At 38.2% G+C, this 21352-nt stretch overlaps 1 protein-coding gene across 10 annotated transcripts in view; it reads left to right on the top strand.

Moving 5' to 3' along the window:
- Window positions 1-21352, top strand: part of dlg3 (discs, large homolog 3 (Drosophila)) — a 101732-nt gene that overhangs the window by 11332 nt on the left and 69048 nt on the right. For 7 of the 10 annotated variants that reach the window (XM_088344707.1, XM_088344705.1, XM_088344708.1 and 4 more), the window contains exon 2: window positions 21156-21209. The exons of the other annotated variants lie outside the window; for them this stretch is intronic. In XM_088344707.1, coding sequence (XP_088200833.1) covers window positions 21156-21209 — 54 coding nt within the window. The remainder of the gene's footprint in view (window positions 1-21155; window positions 21210-21352) is intronic. 10 annotated transcript variants of the gene reach the window in all.

The raw sequence follows: 21352 nt of genomic DNA, 5'->3' as shown, positions 1-21352 counted from the left end.
CGATATATAACTTACCCAATGACTCCTCCAAAGTTTTACAGATATCAGGTTGTTGTCCAATACTGCTAACAAGCAATAATAACTTAATGAATGAAGCAGAGTGGCTGTGTGGTTAGCACACAGCCCCACAGTGCGAAGTACAGGGTTTAATTACAGTTACCGTAGCCTCCTTGTTGAGAGTTTGCATGTCCTCCCTGTGCTTGCGTGGGTTTCTTCTGGGCAAACTGGTTTCTTCCCACATTCCAAAAACATGCATGTCAGATTAATTGGCCAGTCCAAATTGTCCTTAGGTGTGAATGAGCTAGTGAGTTGTCAGTCGTTGTGTGCCCTGCGACTGGCTGGAAACTTGTTCGGGGTGTCCCCAGCACCCCCGCGACCATAGTGAGGCTAAGCGGCACGGAAGATGGATGAAGCAGATCTTATCTGATTGCAAAGTTTGAACTTGTAATTTTTTGCAACATGTCTCTTGTTTTAAAACATGGAAGTTCCTTTCATTTGTTCCTTCTCCGGCAAGGGAGCTTTGAGCAGTTACGCATCCATGAAATCGTATGGAAGTGATCCATTTTTAATGCTGTCATACGCACCTGTGACAAGGAAAATGAGGCAATTGAAAGGGCTTTTAGGGCACCGTCACATAAATGTGTGCACTTGCGTCATCATTCTCCCATATTCTGCATTATTTTTCTGGTAAGGTTGGAAATAGCCTTCAATGTGAATTGTTTTTTATAAATTGGATTTGAAGCAGAACTAGCTGAGTGAGCTTTTAATCCATCGTTTATCCATTCATCTGTCCATTCATCTGAAAGATATGACTTGACTCCTGACTCTGACCATATATGAGCAAGCGGAGCCGACTTGGGAACATGAAAACCTTTGTATGCAATTTCCCCACTGTATTATTCATGTATTGCTGCGAGTGTAAAGTACATGACACACATTTCACCATTTGTCTTGAACTCGTACATACATCTTTAATTCAATGCAGCATTTCTAGTGTACTATTGTTATTCAAGAACTTTGGCTTGGCATGAACCACCACGTAAAGTATTGTACTTTTTGCTGGGGCAATATTTGTAAATTGGTCAATGTTCGTGTGCGAATGTGTGTGTGTTTCAGAAAGAGGACATTTGGTGTAGCTGTTTGAGTGCCATCTCTTCGTAATGCATTATCCAACAGTCCTTCAGCCATTTGGTCTGCCCCCTTGTGTGTGTGTGTGTGTGTGTGTGTGTGTGTGTGTGTGTGTGTGTATGTGTGTGTGTGTGTGTGTGTGTGTGTGTGTGTGTGTGTGTGGGTACGCATATGTTTCAGCATCCTTCCTTTCTGTCATCCTCAGCCTGTCTCTTGGTGCCCTCATAGTCCTTGTCCCCCTCCTAAATCTTTCATGTTCGTTCTTGATTCGGAGCAGAATTGGCCGCAGCGGCAACACACTTGCTCTCAGTGTGATTTGTACAAGTTATTTCATATGCATGCTGGGGTATCACACTTCACCACAGATGTACTTTGGTATAGTTGTGTGTGCTTTTAGAACAAAACACATAGTTTCTCTTGTAGTTTTTGTTGTGTGTACAATTTAGGAGAACATGCAGATTGCAGTAAACTAATGTTTGTTGTGTGCGTGTTTAAATGAATTTCATAAATTAAGTGAAAATCCACAATTATTTTTTTTAAATTGTCCACTAACTGATTTCTCACTCATAGTATAAACCCCCAAAGAAAACTTCAGTAAAATGTACATGTTTTGTCTGTTCTTTAATAACAACAAAGTATTATAAAAGCACTATAAAAGCCCATTTATAAGTTTATAGCTTAGTAGACACTTAAAATAAGGAGAGAAGACACCAATCAATTTTGAACATGTAAGGAGAACAGGAGATGAGTGTAAATCTCCTAGGTTACAAAAGTAGATTTATCCTAAAGAGTGTGGAAATCAAAGAGTGACACTTATACATAATAGTCTAAATAATGAAAATAGTGAGATATAAATGTCAAAATTGTGAACTGGCTTTCTATGCAAACTTCTTTGCAGGTGTCCAATGTTAAAGAAAGAGTAAACGTATTACCGAAAAAAAAAATACTTAAAATGTGTGATATGTAGATAACGTCAATAACAAAACGTATACTTCAGCGAGACTTTGCTGTGTGCACACTTTTCATAGTTCAAAATAATCTGTAAAGGAAAAAAAACAACCCTCAATACTGTTGTTTGGAAAGTGAAGGCAATCCCGGTTTAATACCGTGCATGATTACACCAGTGTCTGTCTGGTCGTGGATTCTGCAATGTTATTGCCTTTCTTGTCCCCCGTTCACGACTCAGTTTGTTTTTTTACGGATAGAAAAGAAACTTCCAATCTAAAGTGTCTTGTGCTTACTGTCTTTAGCTTATTTGATGAAAATGGCAGACTCATTCATTCGTCCCTTTTTTGTGGTATATTCCACAATTGTGTGTCGTAATATTAAGCACGGAAGGACGATATTATCTGCACCGCTTATCCTCAGTAAGGTTGTGGGGGTTCTGGAGCCCATCCCAGCTATCTTCGGGCAGTGGGCAGGGGACACCCTGAACTGGATGCCAGCCAGTTAAAGGCCACACAGGAGTGAATAACTCACACGCTCATCCACACCTCAGGACAATTTGGACCGGCCAATTAACCTGACATGCATGTTTTTGGAATGTGGGAAGGAATCGGAGTGCCCGGAGGAAACCCACACAAGCACGGGGAGAACATGCAAACTCCACACAGGAAGGTTTGATCACATGACCTCAACTGTGCGGCACAGACACTAACTACTGCGCTGCCGTGCTGCCCCAGCCTATATATTTTTGAATTTCTTACATAGGCTGCAGGACATCGGAGGAAATATTTTGAAATTTTACGTTAATTTTCACAGTATTAAAAACATAGAAAACTTTGAACTCATGAAAAAAGAGCATCATTAAAACAAATATTTGTTCGTAGCCACACAATACTCAATATGGTCCGTTGTTACTTGGTGTACATATCAAAGCCGATAATAGGATATGCTGGGAAATTGGTCCACATTTATGACGCTTCATTCGGTCAAAAGTCCTAGCAAATGGAAACTGAACATCCTGATGAAGCACAGTGGCCCTCCCATTCATTATATAGAGCTTTATTGTCCCTCCTCGGCACGCTGAAACCACGCAGATCCCGATCAACCCACTTTTAGACTCAATATGGGCCGTCGTGCGGATAAATATTCACCATTTAAATACCCAATTATGTAATCAGCCAAATCTAAGCTGTGCATGTGCTCGTCAGTAAATCTCATCAGTCAGTAATAATCATGAGTACAGACTGTGAAGAAAGATGGCGTTTGATTTAGAGGAAATGGTGAAGATATTTTCACTTTCTTTCATTTTGCGTCAAACTTGTATACATCATTACAAAGGGATTTATTAAACAGTTGCTTAACAAAACTTATTGAACCAACACTGTTACTTGTATGTCCATTTCAAGAATATATATTTGTTTTTTGTCTTTTTAGACCTCCTGATAGGTCACTGGTGTAGATAGAACATGGACACTTTATTTGTATTAAAATAAATAAACGCAATTGGGCCTGTTGACTTGGCTTTCAAGTATCCTTCAGTATTCACACATGTCTATATGTTTGCATTAGGCTAACAGAGTTCAGGCTTGTATGCAACAAACACAAGTCACTCCTTAAAGCTTTCAATTTTTTTCAAATGCTGACCATGCGCCTTATATTACGATGCGCCTTATATGTGGTTCAATACTGAGTCGCAACAGGTCTCGCAACTACTGTAAGCATCCGCCCACTCGGTTTTTCCCTTGTCGAAGAAATAGTGAGCGTGGTTTCATTTCCTAACCATTGTATCAATCATAATTTCAATTGGTCACTATTGGCTAATGTTATTTAAATGTGAAGGAGCATTTACAGGCTCGTATGGGCCAAAGCCTGGTAAAACAAAACCTGCATTTGGCTGAAAAAGGTTTTACTTGTCACTTTGTTTGTAAATGGGAACTATGGGGCTCAAATGACAGCTAGCAATAGGCAACGTCCATAGATACAGAGATGCTTTTTGGTGGATTTTGCTTTTATTTGTCCGCATTATCGCATGGTTTGGAGTACGTAAATAATTTCAACTGTAAGATTCACAACACTCACGGATGTAAGGAGACCATGATTGTGTATTGTCATTGAATGTGATGGCTGCAAGACGACATCTTTGGTGGGTTACACCGGCTTTGTATTTTTCGGATATCTTGTTTTTGACTGATTGTGATATTTCTGAGTATTTATAAATGTTCAGCATATCTTGAATCCCAACAGTTTAAGCTTTCCAATGATTCGTGGCATGACATATTTCAGTGACTGGTGACATCGTACAGTCTGTACGTATCTGAGACACGTATTTGCTTCTCAACAGTTCGACGGCCCGTTGTTAAGAGGTTGATAAAGATTGACCTATCCGACTGTTTTTGACGTTTTTGACGCCTTATTGTCTGGTTCACCTTATGTCTGGGAAATTTATGAGAAAATACTATTTTTTGGAGGTGAGCCTTATAATCTGGTGCACCGTATAGTGCACAGAATTTGGTACACAAAAAGAGCTCTAAGAAAAGGGCAGAAGCCTTTGAAAATTTCATATTGTAAATCCAATACTATAATGAAAAAAAAAGACTTACGGACAAAACATATTTTCCTCAATTTACTATTTTGGCTATTGCAATGACGTGAAACAATGACTGACATGACAATATAGTATCAAAAAATAACATTGGTGACTTACTGTAGAATATTACCGCATTTGTGCAATAATTGATTAGTCAGAAATATCGCTGACCGCACTCGCAAAATATTGAATGCAACCACATTTCTAGACCGACAAAATAAGTCAATTTATAGTAACAATATCCAGACTACTTGCTCGGACGTTTTATAATAAAAACGGTAATTCTCGATGGCTTGTGCGCAGAGGTGATGTGCCTCTTCATTACTTTGCTTGCCTCTCTCACACTGAAACATGAGTTAAGCATCGCTGTCTTGCCCAATTACCAATATCTAAAGTTATAGTCAAATTGTAACTTCGGCAGAGGAAGGAATCTGCATATGATGCCTCTTTCAAGCTCAAAAATGCTGATCATGCTGAAATTCATGAAAATCGAGCAGAGAGCCAAAAAATCACTGTGCCAGAGAATAATGTCAGCGAATGGAGAAAACAAAGTAATTCTGAAAGATGAATAAAACAAAAAAAACGATAAAGGAACCAACTCTTGGGTGTCTCTGATGATGAATCGGACTCTGAAGGACACTAAATAGTGTACATTTTAGTTTGAGCCAGGAAAATGAAATAAAATTTTACACCAATTTGTTATAATAAAAAAAAAGATAAGTGCACGTTATACAGGAGTGCGCGTTCACAAATAAATAGGGTAGTTCTATACTTCCATTTCAAGCTTCTGTTTGTTCAAAGTGGCAAATCAATCCCAACCGTAGTAATTTTATGGGACTCGACTGGAGCCGGGTGCTTGCCTCGCCGGCAGGCCTTTCATGACCTCTCGTGGTGCCGACACGGAGCTGGCGGACTAGCATGATGTCATTGGCGTCTCGCCGCGTTGACGCACTGACTTTTTTGTGACTCACAGTCATGGCCGCACAACACTGACTGATCGGCAGCGCTTTACTGGGGCGGTACTTGCAGTCCAACAAACAGATCCAAGGAGGATGAGGCGGCTGGGTTATGGTAGTGTTTCACATATCTGCTTCGAGTGCATTATGAATGTCTTCAAAATGAGCTCTTATTGTTTTTTTGGAAATCTTGTATATAGTTTTCGTGTGACGTCAAGAACCGGCCACATGGGAATGGTCCAACATACGCGGATAGATGTTATTATAGGTCTACTCTGTTATGTTGTTAGCTGTTCAGATAAAAGTGTAAGGTGTAAGGCATCGGTTCTTAACATTTCGTAAACTGTAGTTGATCAGGAGCACAGTCATTTTAGAATGAATCATAGAAAAATTTGGTCGTATTTCTTGGTGACTGCCTTTTTGGTAAACCGGTAACTTAATGTAACTTCTCAGTCCAAACATTTGTTTTTCCTGCCAAGTGCCAGCAACCTGAGGCTAGCAACCAACTATGCTTACTTTTCTCCGATTTTATTCATCCATCCATCCATTATCTGTACCGCTTATCCTCAGTAGGGTCGCGGGGCAATTTTCCTCGCTTAAGTCAAAAACAGAAATGCTTATTTATTTACATATTGTAATTATATAGCCTTAGAATTTGTTTTTAACTTTTTACTCAATTTCAACAGTCAAATTATCTGCTTTGTACTCTTTGTAAAATCAGATATTTCAGACATAAAAGAGCATAATTCCACAGCATTATTGTCGTAAAATAGCCTCCACTCGCGTTGCCTGGATATAGATTATGTGATTAGGAACCATCTACACGACAAACACAATTGAGCCTTGGCACTGCTTCTTAGGACTGGTGAGTACGCAACTTGAGCAGTATTGTGTACTAATATTGGTCTGAAAAAAAGTGGCATTGCACATTTCTGCTGTCGATTTTTCTATTTTGCCTCCTGCTTTTCCCTTGAAGGTGACATTTTTGAAGCGTTTGCAACACGCATGATGATGAGTGTGGCTTGCCAACAGCTGTGACGGACTCTTTAATTAATTGAGCCCAGTGTGGGCGTGCTCAATGACGTTTTGTATCACTTTCACTATGGCGGTCATCTTATTGAAAAACCTTTGAGCTTTAAAGGAGCAGTTTTACACGTCTGGTAAGTGATTTTATTTTTGATGGTTATCGGAATAAATAAACGGATGACAAGCGGCAGCAAAGACAGCAAAGGAGACGCTGACCTTCGTGCTTAAGAGATTCTCTACATTTCTTCTCATTAGCTTTCCTTTTGTTCTTTACAACCGACACAGCGTCGTTCATCCATCAGTCCAATGGCACGGCACTGTCCGCCGCTGCCACCTTGCTTCACCATGCCGCGAATGAGATGTTGGCCGAATGCTAATTGAGCTGCTATTGATTAGACTGCAGCGTGGCGTACAAAGGGCCAACGGCGGCCAGCTCCACAGAACAGGCAATGCTGACTATGTACTGTCATATATCAGTGTCCCCAGCCACTGCACACACTGTATTTTACTGTAGCTGAACACCTGCAGACAATGAAAAAGAGGCAAGGATGGTCCCCGGACTGATAGTTATTCGATTAAGTCATGCAGGTCACACATACAGGCTGCAGGCCGGACACGCATCTTTGGTTGATTTAATGCGGCCTGCCATAAATTTTGAAGAATGTAAAAAAAAAAAAAAGAGGCGAGGCCCTAGCTCTTTTCTATCAAAAGTTATGATTTCTATATTTAATCTAAACGCTTCCTCTGAACGCTGTAGGGCAGATAAGGATACACTCTCAGCTTAAAGGTGGGGTACGGCATTGAAAAACTTAAGGCTTCAATCATGACTTGAAGCCAGAAGATGAAAGTAGAGCAACACATGCAAGTACCGTATTTTCCGCACTATAAGGCGCACCTAAAAGTCTTAATTTTTTTCAAAAGCTGACCATGCGCCTTATAATACAGTGCGTCTTATTTATGGATCAACATTGAATCACAAGGTCTCGCAACTTACGCAACAGCCGCCGACTCGATTTTCCCCCGAACGTGGAGTAGTCCGCGGTGTATGCTGGGATTTATATACCGGCGTTTCATTGGCTAACCAATGTGTCAAACATCATTTGAATCAATCACTATTGGCTGAAGTTACTCGGAGCCTCGGATTGGCTAGAGCGCCAAAACAAACCCTGCAATTGGCCGAAAAAGATGTATCAATCATCCGTTGAATCGATCGCTATTGGCTGAAGTTATTCAGAGCCTCGGACTGGCTAGAGGGCCAAAACAAACCCTGCAATTGGCCGAAAAAGATGTGTCAATCATCCGTTGAATCGATCGCTATTGGCTGAAGTTATTCAGAGCCTCGGATTGGCTAGAGGGCCTAAACAAACCCTGCAATTGGCCGAAAAAGATGTGTCAATCATCCGTTAAATCGATCGCTATCGGCTGAAGTTATTCGGAGCCTCGGATTGGCTAGATGGCCAAAACAAACCCTGCAATTGGCCGAGTTTAGCAATGGCGTAGCAAGCTTGCTAAAGTACACCATAAAGAAACATGTTTTATTAGTCTGTATTTGCAAATAATTTACTCTCCTGGATTTACTTCACTCACGGTTGTAAGAAGACCATGATTGCGTATCATTATTGAACGTGAGAACTTAGGTGAGCTATGCGGCTTTATATTTTCCCGGTATCTTGTTTTAGAACGATCTTGATGTTGCTGTGATGAGTTGAGTGAATTAAACTCAATTCCAAGTGTTTATTGTCATATGCACAGTAAAGTTGCGAGCGAAAAAGAAAATAGAAATTTAGAAATGTTTGGGATTTCTTGAATCCCAAGACTTTAACCTTCCGAATGATATTTGAAATGATGCATTTGAGTGACATCGTACGGACACCGCATCCGCACGTGTCTACGACACGCATTTGCTTCTTTGCAAGCTTTGGGAATGTTAAGGGAGTAATCAGTTGGACTGAGTCATCTGACTGTTTTGTCGACGTTCCCATTGTAGCGCCTTATAATCCGGTGCGCCTTATCTATGGAAGATATAGGACCAAAAACTATTTTTTGGGGGGTGCGCCCTATAACCCGGTGAGCCCTATAGTGCGGTAATACGGTACATGGATTTTCTTGGACGTGCTCGAATATTTTTTTTTCCTTTTTCGCCTTTTTGGGGTGTTTGTTACACCCCCAAACAGGCCTAATAAATGTAAGATCAAAGCAGATGGGCACGATGGAAAATAAAGCGTAAGGACTTTATGAACTCAGTTTGGTTTTCAATACATAATAGAGAAAATATTCAACCTTCAAATTTTTAAGGACACCTCAAACTACACACCCCACATAACAAGTGGGCCCAGCCGAGAAGGTTGACCTTATATAGTCTAGTTTTATTGCCCATGCACTGCTAAAATGTATTTTGTATACATATCTGGCCCACCTGAGAACAGAAAGTCCGGATCCGGCCGCATATTTAAACTGAGCTGGACTGCTATACTATATGGTACTGTACTGTACAGTCAAAATTCAGCTGGGGTAAATATAACCATAAGCGGACTGATCCATTTATGTTAATTTGACAAAGTTCCCTAGGTTGTTGTGCACAAACAACAACAGTAGTACAAAACCCCAATTCACCATATTAAAAAAACAAAGAACTTAAATCCCAATTTCTTCCTTTCGTTACGAACTGAAAAATGCCTTTTGAAAAAATCCCGCAAATCATTTAAATTCAATTTAAAACCTGAATAATTGGGTCATTTTTTTAAAGCCCGCACCAGAAAAAAGAATATTATTTGTTTAGAACAACCTCAAAATATACTGTAAAAAAATAACAACCCAAACTAACCTGGGTCCATTTGTCTCACTCAACTTGCCGACAAAAATAGGCTATTTTGCTTTTATTTATATTACAATAAATAGAGAGGGAGAAGAGGAAGAAAGACAAAGCTGACAACTTTAAGGACTAAAGACTACTAAGAACTAAAAACTTCAGTTTGAAATTAAGAGCTAATAGGGTTTTTTATCAGAAAGTGAGGGTCACCAACAGGACGCTGATCTTTACTTGAGGTAAATCTTATTGCTTTTGTCAATTTATTCGTTGTTTCAGATGCCTGTCACTTTTCAAGGCTCTGTAGCGCATGACATCATCGCTGCTACGCTTCTGGTCAACTCTCATGCTGAGTTCTAGGTTTGTGGCCGGGTCACTCACATGTCTGCATGGCTCTGACTGTCATTTTTGGCCATACTGGAGACTTAATGTGCTCCTTGCTCCCCTTCTACTGTACCCATGAAAAGTAAGCAGAGGATAATATGCATTTTATACTGTTTTTTGTTTAATATGTTTATTGTTTGCAGTTGTGTGTTAAAGTGCATAGCACCAAAGTGAGAGGCGGTGTGTGTAATGCCGTTGTTTTCCATTCATCAAGTGTTAAAGGAGTAGGAAGACTTTCACTAACTAGACTGCAATTCCTGAAAAACGTATGCTGAAGGGAAATGTGTGTTATGTATTGAAGTATTGAAATGTCCATCGATATGTTTGATTTATGAAACGTGGTCAACTGAAAAACCTTCTACTGGAAATGTGGAAAAATACAATGTTGTTCTTCCTTAATTGCGCTGAATCAACCTAATGAGTGGCATGATTGCAATGTTATTAGCCTGATAGAAATTTAGAAAAAGCTGGTCAGTACGCTTAATGCCGGTAGTCACTGGACAAGAAGTCAACTTGTAAAAACCTAGGAAAATTATCTTTTGATGTTAAGAATTGTTGTTTCACTGGCGGTTCAAAAATGCGTTGGCAATTTTCCAAACTATTTTTTGTAAAATATTAAAATGATACTTACGTTAAAGGAGCTGTACAAAATTTGGGACTATTTTACTCGCTGCGACCATCTCCTGGATTGTGTCATCATTGCAGCCTTGTCAGCTCATTCATAATGCACGTGCAAGTACATGCTCTTCTTAGAAGCTTTTGAAAACTTTACTTCTGTCATCTTTCTTGGGGTTTGGGTTATTGTTTGGACCGTACTTGAAAAAGGCGTATTATTAATTTCACCATTTACAAATGAACACAAAAACAAATCTGTATGGACGAACGTGACGACACTCTCCATCTCCCCATCCAAAATTCCTCTTACTTAGTGTGCGTCGCCCTAACAGCTCTACTAAAAGTAAGATAAAAGCAGATAGGAGCGTTAGAAAACAAAGCATGAGGGCTCTTAAAACTCATTTGGGCATTGTTAACACGTATTTATTAGAGAAAACATTTCACTTTCAACTTTTTTATGGAAATCTCAAACGATGCACCCCATCCTTTAGCAAAATTATTTGCTCTGTACGCAGTATCAGATAACTGTTCTTTTTTTGAGTTTTTTTAAGTATTCTTATACTAAAATAACATAGTAAGCAGAATTTAAAATTCAGTTCAAATCACATAATATGCTCATTTTGGTATGTTTATTTTGTGCTTTTTCTATAATGGCACAGCAAAATAAGACTGATTAAAATTAAAATTGAAATGAAATGATCTGCATTTATATAGCGCTTTTCAAGTCAATGACTTCCCAAAGCGCTTTAGATTGTGCTTCACATTTCCCAATAGCGGCCGTGATCTGTGCAGCCATGTAAGGCGCTAACCTGCTTATTGGGGGTAATTGGGGGTTCAATGTCTTACCCAAGGACACTTCGACATGTAACACGGACAAGCCGGGATTCGAACTGGGATCCCTTAATCCTAAAACGATCGCGCTACCTCCTGAGGTACTGCCGCCCCCATTGAATTATATGCAATGGAACAAGATTTTTTGCACAGTATTATAGACGTTTTGAAGTTAAAACACAGATGTAGTGGATGTTAAAATAGTGGAAGATGTTGAAAGTGATTGGAACAGTTTGAAATTGCAGTTGCTTAAATCAGATAAAACATCACAAATGAGAATCTCAAGATTAGCTACTGCAGTAATTTAGCAATGTTTTATGGGGTAAACGTGATAGATTTGACAAAAAAAGAATTAGAAAAATAGTAGAACTGGTGTTTGTCAGTTGAGGAATGTGGAATAAAGAGTGTGAATATAGAATATGTCTCATAGTTGAGAATATGTTTTGTAATTGGGAAAAAATATTGCTCTAAAACAGTTGAAAAAATATTCCTGACTGATTTGAGTAAACTGCTATAAGTGTGGGTGATGTTAACCAGTTGTCAAATATGAAGTTAGATATAATGCCTATCATAGGAAATCTTAAAATCTAGGAAACATTTCGTCATGTGGGGGGACCAGACCATCAGATGGATGGAATAATGAAATAAAAATCATGATTGTCGGTTTAGGTTTAGTGAAATACTTTTTGTCTAAACTTCTACGTGAAGGGGAAAGGCAGGAAGACAAAAAGATGCGCCGCGTTAGACGAATCTGCAGGCAGCAGGGGGATGCCACAAGTAGGCCTGCTGGCCGATGCTGTGTGCAGGCAGCAGTCGCCATGGTAACACATTGATTATTTAACAATTGGGATGGAGCCCGTGCCCCGCATTCGCTTCTGTCTGTGGCGTCACCGTCTCCAGAGTCTGCCACACATTTGCTGCACGTTTACCATGTCAATGCTACCCAAGCTTCAATGTTACAATATCCTTGAATGTGTACAGTATTTTGTAGATGTTTCCATGTTGTCGCTTCCTTTTTCGTTTAAAGCCTCCAGCGTTACTGTATTTGCTCGATGGACGAATCCTTTTATGCCTTCAGTTGAAATTAACACATTTTTAGTCGACACGTCATCATTTTTACTGGTGACAAAAGTTAATGGCATCACGCAGAAGCATCACATCATATCAAATTTATTTGTAAAGCACTTTTCAGGCATACACACTCAAAGTGCTCTATAAAAACATTCAGTGTACAATAAGACAATAAAATCCCCACCCAACAACCCGAAACACACACAACACAGACACACACAACGGTAAGATACAATAAAAACATTTTAAATTGTAATATAAAAAAATTTGATCATGGCAAGGCACTTTGCAACCATATAAGGAACGGGACCTGAGATAGGCTTATCCACACTGATAGGGATTTCAGCAGATCGCTTTAGGATTTTCAGCCAATGAAGCACACCCTACCAATGTTGTTGAATAAATTATTTAGTTGGAGTTAACAGTTTGTTCCGTTAAACTTTATATTTTAAACATGCATAAATATGTTTTCAAAATGTTCAGTTATACCTATGTGCTATAATCCTTTTGGAATCGGTGTTTGACAACTGAATTGTTCGAATGTGAGGTAATGCTTTTAATTTTTATACGTTCCTACGCAAGATGTTAATAAAGCATGTACCTAGGAAACCATATATACCCAAAAAGGTAATACAATTCAACCTAAACAGCAGTAATTATTTAAATGTGTACATATCAAACAAAATAAAAATAAAACCATAACAATTTTAAAACCATTTACTCTACCTTTGAGAAGTTGTCTGATAGCAGACACTTGTACACAATTATGGTATTTTGCAATAATTTACTTCTTCAATTCGGTTCCTTTTCCTTTCAATTTAGAATGACAATAAAGTAGATCTGAATCTGAATCTGAATAATTTCTTCTAATATAGACTCACTCAAGTACCGATGTATCAGTGTAATATTGTATAAAGATATTTTCTGTAGAACAACAGAAATATTTATTTACTATTTCACATGCGAAATTCTTGTCTGTTTTTGTACAACTTAATTATTTTTAAAATTCAGGAAAAAATGTATGATAAAAGGTAAAAATCAGATTTTATTCATTTTATGTTCATATTTCACAACGTATGATTTTGGTCCTTAAACATATAAGGAGTTTGTACAGGTGTTGAACATCTTTGAAAATGCTTGCATTTTAATGTTGTGTGTTTAAAGGATTAAAAATTACTCGTATTTTGGTTGAATCTCTTGTTAATGCTTGAAATGACTGCCTTGTTTCTCAATAAGTCTGCTTAAAATGACGCTGTCGCTGCTCTCTGGTGGCTTTGCTTTGCCATTGCATTTCTTTTTCCCTCGTGATTACCTCCAGCACACATCCGTTTGTACGGCATTGTCCTACAAAACGTCTTCGCCTCTTACGGTTTGTGCCCTTGATAAAGGCACACACAATATTAAAAATTGCATGTGTAAATTGCAGATACACTTGTAAAATACTGTAAAATACATGATTTACACCGTTTTCTTTTTTTTAATGGTACTGTAGAAGTTGGGAAACTTTGAAAGTCCTTAAAAAGTGCCTGCATTTGGCCATGAAAAGGATGTATGAAGCCTGAAATATTCAGTGCAGTAAATAAGATTTTTTGGTTGCAGTTTTTCAATGTTCAGTTTAAAACTGCAGAAAAAAAACTATTCAGATTGTTTAGAGAAAAAATATATAAAAACAGTCGTCGGAGCGAGTGTTTCTCCTGGCACATGTGCAACCTGGATTTCCATCAATCTGCGAGAAGCCATAGACATGACCTATATAATCCTTCACCTACTTCCCATCAAAAGATTATCCAGATGCTGTAAATTGCTATTTGGCCCTGCACGGCCCCGCTGGAGCAAAGTCGGCCAAAAAGGCGCGCTAAGGTTTTGTGCTTTAACCTCACGTCATCTCAAATTGAGCGTATTGGTCTTTCTCGGGGCGGACGGCAGATAAAAGCGGATGACCGTTCTACGAAACAGGCGGAGGGAGGGCGCTAATCCACGCTAATCCCAGGTACTTGACTTGTTTGCTCAATGTTAAACAAACGCATGTTGAGATTATGCGTGCTGAGATTAGTTTGTGAGTTTTTCTCTTTTGTTTTCTTGTGATGGTAATCGATTGGTAATTTTGAAAACTGCTTTTTTTATACAGCCTGTCTAGTGGGTGTCTTGCAGGCAAGTTTCTTGGTTTATACGTGTAGGTAATTTCCTGGATTTATTTTAAGATATACTCTCCAATCATTTTTTTGTGCAAATAATGTGTTTCTTTAAATTCGGACTTTTTTCTTGTTATTGTTAAAAAATTAACTCTTGCATCCATTATTTTAGTCATCGATTAATCTGATGATTATTTTTTGATTAGTCATTTAATCAGATTAAAAAAACAACAACACATTATTAATTTCCTCTTCTATATTTAAATATTGAAATTTTGTGGAAAAATAAGAGACTGGGGAACAAAACAGAGTATTCTACAAAAAATGTCAAATAAATAACAAAATATACACAAATGAATGATATACACCTGCAAATATATACGTTGTTTTTATAAAGTGCAAATAAAGAAATCTTTGTTGTTTAAGGGACATGAGCTTTAGGAACAAGACATCATTATAAATCTGAAAAACCAGTAACATGATTTTCAACAATAACAAGCTGAAGCACCTTTGCTCACTAACTCACTCGCTCTTCCTCCTTTGAGAACTCTGCATTGCAATGCATAAGTGTGTGCATGTCAACGAGGATCTCAGTGATGACAGCTGCTTTCTGTGGCGTGCATGATGTCTCTTTCTCATCATGAAGCTCATCATGGTTTGCTGTTTTCTAATGAAATAAGAATGTATAGTATAAATATTATGGCACAATATTCAAGGACACTATATTTACTCAGACTTTGTGAGAAAAGTAAAACTTGACGCTTAATCATAAACTTATTAACATCATTTTGTGCAAGTTGAGCTTTTTTATAAAGTACAATTAAACACTGCTTAAGCCTACCTCCTTTGAGCACACGTTTATGATAATAGTGTATTGTTCGGCTGATTTTCTGTGTGTGTTTGGTGCAAATAATTTGTTGTTCTGGTCTACCAGTGATCTCAAGAGCCAAGAAGAGATCCGCAGGTTCGAGAGCGTTCTCTATTCGGGCCCCGGTGCTGTGGAATGCCCTTCCTACTGAGATTCGATCTGCAACCTCAGTGGAAATGTTTAAATCCAAGCTTAAAACACACTTGTATTCTATAGCATATGAATAACCTCTATTTTATGTTGACAATATATGTGTATTATTTGCCCTCATGTAGGTTTTAGATCAGGGGATGGTGTCATGATAGTCTGTGGTTTGCAATAATTTGTGGTCTGTGCAGCCCTTTGAGACGCTTTGTGATTAAGGGCTCTCCAAATAAACATGACTTGACTTGACTTTTGTTTATTAGTGGTTGATTCTATTTTTGTGCTGTGCCCAAATAAACTTCATTTATTCATTTAAGTCAAGTCATATTTCTTTGTCTAATCACAAAGAGTCTCAAAGGGCTGCACAGACCACAGATTGTTGCAAACCACAGACTATTATTACATCATCCCCTGATCTAAAACCTACATGAGGGCAAGGAGAAACTCAAAAACCTCAACATGAGGAAAATGAAGGAACTTTGAGAAGGGACCGCACGTGAGGTTGATCCGCCTCCCTGGATGACCAGGCTGCAACGAATGTTGCAATAACAAGTAATGCACAGATATTGTCAACATAATATATAGGTTAATTATATGCTATGGAATATAAGTGTGTTTTAAGCTTAGATTTAAACATTTTCACTGATGTTGCAAATCGAATCTCAGGGGGAAGAGCATTCCACAGCACCGGGGCCGGAATGGAGAACGCTCTCGAACCTGCGGATCTCTTCTTGGCTCTTGGGATCACGAGTAGACCAGCATTTTCAGAACATAGGGGAAAATTAAATCTGAAAGCAAAAAGATAAAGATTTAACTGAAATAAAAAGTATTTCGCTCATACACACACTAGTACATCAAGCCAGAGATCAGAGACTAATGTTTCCTTACTCAATCTCTCTGATTTTGCCATAAAATAAAAAAATAAAACTTGATGCTCAATCTTACTCACTTCTTTTTGTTTCATGAAGCACAATTAAACACTGCCTAAGATGATTTAACTGAAACAAAAAACGTCTGTCACATAGACACAACCACTCGCACAATCATTAATCAGCTAAAATGCAAACGCTATCATCAGCCAGGTTCCAGAGATGAAGATTACGTTTCCTCTCTTAAAAGCGCAAATAACAAACGAATAAAAACAAGTAATGTAGTGGCTTACGCTTTTTCTCAGCTCCCTTCATCCTCGTCGGTGACTCAGTGTTTTCTCTAGAATACTGCCTCACCATCGTGGTGCTCCCGTGGCATATTACTTTTTTTGTTTTGTGAAGTGCGGAATGCTCCTACACTTTTACGGACTTTGTCAAACTGTTTTCCCCGTGTCTGTCATGTTTCATGCGTTGAATTGACCGTAGCCTTTGAAAATAAGGCCTTCGTTCGCACTCCACCTCGCTCTGCTATGCTCAACAACGTGCACTGCGTGTGATGTCACTGGCTCTGTGACTCGCTCAGTGACACATAAATTTTGCGACACAACGAATCGATAAACTAATTCGTTGCCAGCGCTTTTAATCATTGATTTTAAGCAATTTTCCCGATTTGTTGTTGCAGCTCTACATTTATGGGACTTCAATATTCCAAAGAGTTTAGTTAAAGGTGGTGCCCATTACATGAAAAAATTCTACTTGCTGACGCCATCTTCTGGCTGAAATCTTCATTACAGCTCCTTTTGTTGTGCGTGCAAGTATGTGAAATGCTTAGATGCGCTCTAATAAACTCTTCCGTTTTCATATTTTGGGGGGTTTGTGTTGGCGTTTGAACTGTCCCTTTTTGTACTTTTTTCATCGTGGAATAAAAGAAAACTGCCAGCATGAGCGTTAAATTACTCTCCCTTTCCATCCCTCCACCACCTTACTTCCAGCGTAATTGTGTGGTCGGAACATCGAAGATGAAAGTAAGATAAAAGCAGATAGGCGCAGACGTAAAAAAAATATGTAAAGGCTCTTTGAACTCAGTTATGTATTTTTAACATAAATTTAATAGAGAAAATATAAAATAATATATTTTAAACTTTTCAAGGACACCTCAATCCACATACTCCACATTTACTTTGGTTTTTGCATTGTCAACGGCATACATTTGCACATAATAAAAATGTAAACCCTTGAACATTGCACACCACATTTAGGTAATTCATTATTATTATTATTTTGTTATATAATTATTTATTCTTTTTTGATTTGATAATATTATTGTGGAATATACACATCATCATCACCATTTTTATTTGCTGTTCATGTGAATTAATTACTTATTTTGTAGAAGTCAAATATTCTTTTAAAATTTTAAAGTACAATATTTACAATAAATGTAAAACCAACACATACTCTAAATACCAAAATCTATATCCTCTATTTTACGGACTATAATATTATAATATTAAATTGATAAAGCATAATCTGTCAAAATCACCTCAGCATATTCCAGGAATCAGCTGAAAATCTTTATAAGGAGTGGAAAACTCTTCGCTTATTTTCTTGACACTTTGTATTTCACTTAAAACATTGGAAGATATTTTTCGTATTTTTCAGACTCTGAGGTAAGGTGCACCTATAAAACAAATATTTGTCATAAATTTAAGAGTGTGCCCTATAGTCCGAAAAATATCGTATTTTTTTGTTTGCTATTATTTCTAATAGCACTAAACAATACAATTACTTGTGTTAATTCAACATTCTGTAGATAAGTATCGTATGTTCACCGAGGTAGTGTTAATATTTACTCTTTAACTGTTAGTTTAACCCTATTTATTTTAAGACACTTAGTATTACTGTCAATTTAACATTTATAGAGTGAACTTTTAACACCCCCTCAGTGAACAAAAAATCCTTATCTACAGAGTGGTAAATTAACACTGGTTATTTTACTGTTTGCAAGTGTACAAGATTAAAATATTAGAACTATAAATATAATTATCTTTAGTTTTTTACATTCATGTTGTCAACAGTAACACCTCATTTTTCTCGGGGGTTGCCTTCCTAAAAGGACCCACACTAGTCGTAATCCGTAAAGTAGAAAACATCTATTTATTTATTATTCTATGATATACTGAAATCAAAGAACAAACCCAATGTACAGAGTCAAGAATTTGTTTGAAACTACTGTCCTTTATAAATGTTTTTTTTGTAAATAACTTCTGTACTGTAAAATTACAATTTAAAAAATATTCAAGCTGCTATATTGCACTATAAAATTCCAAAAAGGGGTGGAAACGATATCAGAACACCTTACACTTTTGTCGCCATCATGTGGACGTTATTAGAAAACAAAATATGGCTTAAAAATGTATCGTGAAAGAAAAATTTCAAACGACAAATAAAAATACTGAACTTCATGAATATTGTTTTACAAAAAAAAATGTACTGTCAAAGCATAATTTTAGAACTAATATTGCTGCTATAATGGTCTGTTGATTTCAAACGGGGTTGAAAATGATTTCATGACACCATCCTTTTCATTTATTTGTTGTTAGAGTAGAATAGAATAGAAAACAATAGTCTTTATTGTCATTCATTTCAATGTTGGTAAACATTGCATGCAAAAATATTGGGCGTGGCACTCCAGGGTAAACATCTAAAAAAGGTTTTAAATAGAAAAAAAGGATACAAGATATTGTCAACATTAAATATAGGTTATTCATATGCTATAGAATAGAAGTGTGTTTTAACCCTAGATTTAAACAATTCCACTGAGGTTGCAGATCAAATCTCAGGTGAAAGAGCATTCCACAGCACTGGGGCCCGAATGGCGGACGCTCTTGAACCTGCGGTTCTTTGTTAATGCAACATCCATTGCAGCCTGGTCATCCTAAATGTGGGATTGTCTCATGTTCGGTCCCTTATCAAGATTTCTCTATTTTTCTCATGTTGAGGTTTTTGAGTTTTTCCTTGCCCTCATGTAGGTTTTAGATCAGTGGATGCTGTAATAATAGTCTGTGTTTTGCACTAATCTGTGGTCTGTGCAGCCCTTTGAGACTCTTTGTGATTAAGGGCTATACAAATAAACATGACTAAAAAATCAGGAAGAAAGGCAGTAACATTCTTTACAATGTAGTGCTTCAAGACTAGCCTAAGTTATAATAATTGTGCAATGTTCATCAATGTAAAACGATAGTTCACCATAACAATATGCATTTTAAGTATATCGTTTCACAGTTTCGTACAAAAACATTTAGCAGCAAAAACAAAAGAAAATGTCGCAAGATGTGTTTTCACAGTTTAGTGCACTCGTTTGGGCTGGGATGACCCTGGTGAAGAAGCTCTCTCCGATCCTGTTTGTCCTTGTTTTGAGGTACCTGTAGCGTTTTTAGGTGATGTTTAGTCGCCATCATGTGGACGTTATTGGAAAACAAAAATGTGGCGTCAAAATCCTTTTGCCTTCCTTTAGCATGTCGAAAAGTCCAACTTCGTCAACCATAGAATGCATCTTCTTCTGCCTATTGGGCTAGGAGTAGCCGCTAGGTGCTTTTGTCGGTTCAGAGCGGTTTTGTTGACATGATGGTTATTAGAGAACAGTGTTCGTCCGGGTGCTTGAAATCCAGGAAAATGCTTGTATTTTAATGTTGTGTTTTCATGGTCAGGAAAATGATTGAATTTTGGGTGAAGTGCTTGAAAACGCTTGAATGTCTTACCGTGTTTATTGGCAGTGTGACTTTATGCATTAACTAAAGAATAATTAAAGAACAATAAAGTAAGGTAGTCGGCTTAAAAATGACGCTGACACAGATGAAATTATATGGCTTTGTCATGTGAAGCGTCATCGCCTGCTATATGTGCATTAGGACAGGTGCATCAGACTAAAGTGCTGTCATCTAGTACTGTCCTTGGTGAATATAACTGGAAAGTTTGATGCAACATTAACCAAACGGAGACAAAAGCAAACTCTAATAGATTAGGCCCCAGAAACTCAGTTAAATTGTCTTTGCCCCGTTTAGCTGCTGGTTTAATATTTGGCTTAGGCTTAGGATATTTGGCTTGGTCAAGTTTTCTGTTTCTTTTTCCTGCTTGCAGCGCTCGGTCACATCAAACAGCGGGGCTATAGGTAAATTCACACTGGATTTCCTCTTTTAAGGGTACTGGATAGATTGGAAAATTTGCCTTTAAGTGTTATTTAATTTGGCCATAAAAAAGGGGGACAAACCCAAGAGAAACTCCAAATGCAAATGGATTTGCGCATAGGTAATGCAGTTTCGTCAAGCGGTTTCGTCTTCGTGTACTACTTTGACCGCAACGTTTTTGATGCACAGGCAGACGGGCAAAAAAGGGTTTGGGCGACTGTTTAGCCATTCGGAATGCGGAAGACAATGCCCGATAAAAATCCACCAAACCGCAAAAAGCAAACCACGATACAGCGAGGGATTAAAGTACCTGATTATTCAACCCAAAACATTATTTTATTGTTTTACTTCACAATACATTATAGATTAATCTTGACTAAAAGTTAAGTTTCATATTTCAAAAAGTATAACTTGTCTCTTGGTGGTCTATTTGCCCCCTATGCTCATTTACAGCACCTTCCCGGTTCCTCTCTAACACCCCCCTGCCATCCCCCGCACCCCCCGAGGGCAATGGCCGGCTCCACTCAGCTCCCATGCGATAACGTTTGTGTGCGTGTGCATGCGCCGTCATCTGCTGAGATAATGTGTATCTCTTCATATTCACAGGCCAACCCTCCCCCCATCATTGTCAACGCAGACTCACTAGATGCAGGCCCTTACGTAAGTATCTCCTCCCTCCCTCCCCTCTCACACGCCCTCTGTCTCCACGTGTGCCTGTGCGTGGTTGTTTGCCATGTGGACATCCGCATCCATGATCCATTTGACTTTTGAACCCCTCCTTTTGATTCGCGTGTTGGACATTT

The sequence above is a fragment of the Urocampus carinirostris genome, chromosome 9 (genome assembly GCF_059441175.1).
Source record: "Urocampus carinirostris isolate Australia breed hairy pipefish chromosome 9, RoL_Ucar_1.0, whole genome shotgun sequence".
Taxonomy (NCBI): domain Eukaryota; kingdom Metazoa; phylum Chordata; class Actinopteri; order Syngnathiformes; family Syngnathidae; genus Urocampus; species Urocampus carinirostris.
The sequence above is the reverse complement of the archived record's forward strand: the minus strand, read 5'-3'. Positions and strand labels throughout refer to the sequence as shown.